The sequence below is a fragment of the Lethenteron reissneri genome, chromosome 2 (assembly GCF_015708825.2).
Source record: "Lethenteron reissneri isolate LAM-NWPU_2019-01 chromosome 2, ASM1570882v1, whole genome shotgun sequence".
Classification (NCBI taxonomy): Eukaryota; Metazoa; Chordata; class Hyperoartia; order Petromyzontiformes; family Petromyzontidae; genus Lethenteron; species Lethenteron reissneri.
Genome location: NC_083780.1, coordinates 2,728,935 through 2,730,341, shown reverse-complemented (window position 1 = coordinate 2,730,341; position 1,407 = coordinate 2,728,935). Strand labels below are relative to the sequence as shown.

General features: G+C 57.9%; 1 protein-coding gene across 1 annotated transcript; it reads left to right on the top strand.

Moving 5' to 3' along the window:
* Positions 1–1,068, top strand: LOC133344175 (5-hydroxytryptamine receptor 1A-like). The gene has a single exon (XM_061554191.1). The coding sequence runs from the start codon at positions 1–3 to the stop codon at positions 1,066–1,068; it is 1,068 nt and encodes a 355-aa protein (XP_061410175.1).
* Positions 1,069–1,407: the final 339 nt, after the last annotated feature.

Genomic DNA, 1,407 nt, shown 5'->3' with positions numbered 1-1,407 from the left:
ATGGACAACTCCACAACGGTCTCACCATGCTCCCTGCACTACGAGTACTACAACTGTACCGGGCCCAGTCTGTCGGAGGAGGACCGCATCCTCACGCTGGCCATCATCATCTTCTTCATCATAGCCACCATCCTTGGCAACCTCCTCATCATCGTAGCCATCGCCTGCTTCAGGCAGCTGCAGACGCACGCGAACACCCTGGCGCTGTCGCTCGCTGTGTCCGACCTCCTCATCGGCTTGCTCATCATGCCCTTCAGCATGATGCACGCCATCTACCAGTGCTGGTTCTATGCCTCCTTCTTCTGCCACCTGCACTACTTCCTCGACTACACGCTCACCACCTCCTCCATCATCCACCTGGGCTGCATCGCCTACGACCGCTACGTGGCCATCTGCGACCCACTGCGCTACCCGACGCGGGTCACGGACCGCACCGTGGCCGTGATGCTGGCGCTCTGCTGGCTCGGAGCTGCGATCTTCACCACCCCGACGCTGCTCAGCCTGAGCCCCACGCTGTCTCGGGGCACGATCGAGCGAGGGGGCTGTCCGGACAGCTGCATGTTCACCGTAGACCTGGGGCTGCACTTCGCCTACGGCATGTGCCCATATTTCCTCTCAATGTTCATCATCCTGCTGATCTACGCCAAGATATACCGCGTGGCCAGGAGGCAAGCACGGAGGGTCACAGCTGGCGTGCCCATACATGCGCAGAGGGTCGAGGTGGCCAACGGTGGTAGTTCTGGTGGTAGTAATGATGGCGATGAAGCGGCGAAGCGGTGGAAATCAACAATGAAGCGAGAGCACAACGCCGCCAAGACCCTGGGCAGCATCATCGGGTGCTTCATGCTGTCGTGGCTCCCCTACTACATCCTGGTGATCGTGTTTCCCTTCTACAAGAACACGTCGACCGCCTATGAGGTCGTGTCCTGGATCGGCTACATCAGCTCCACCGTCAACCCGATCCTCTACGCGTCCATCAATCGGCCGTTCCGAACGGCGTTCGGTCGGATCTTGCGCCTGGACTTCTTCTCTGCAGAGGCCAGGCACCTGGAGCTGTCCAATCACTAGGCGGCCGGGAGATTCACGGTCACCGGCGCCCAGTGTGAAAGTTCCTCATTTGTTTAGTGTGCACGCAAATGTGTTATAAGCACGTGGCACGAACATGGGAAGGGGCAGTGGAGTCTGTACCGAGAAAAGGCTGCAAATAGGAAGTGGGTGGACTGGGGGAGGGGGTGGGGGGGAGCAATATGCCCGGACTGAACTCCTTGAGAAGGACAAAGTTTGCATGGAGGAATGGAGAAGGAGCGCCGGGTAGAAAGGGGAGGAGGACGTCTGTGAAAATAAGCTTCATAGCTCATCGGATTCCTCCAGTATAAATACATTTTCTGATTATTATTCTGAGGAGGC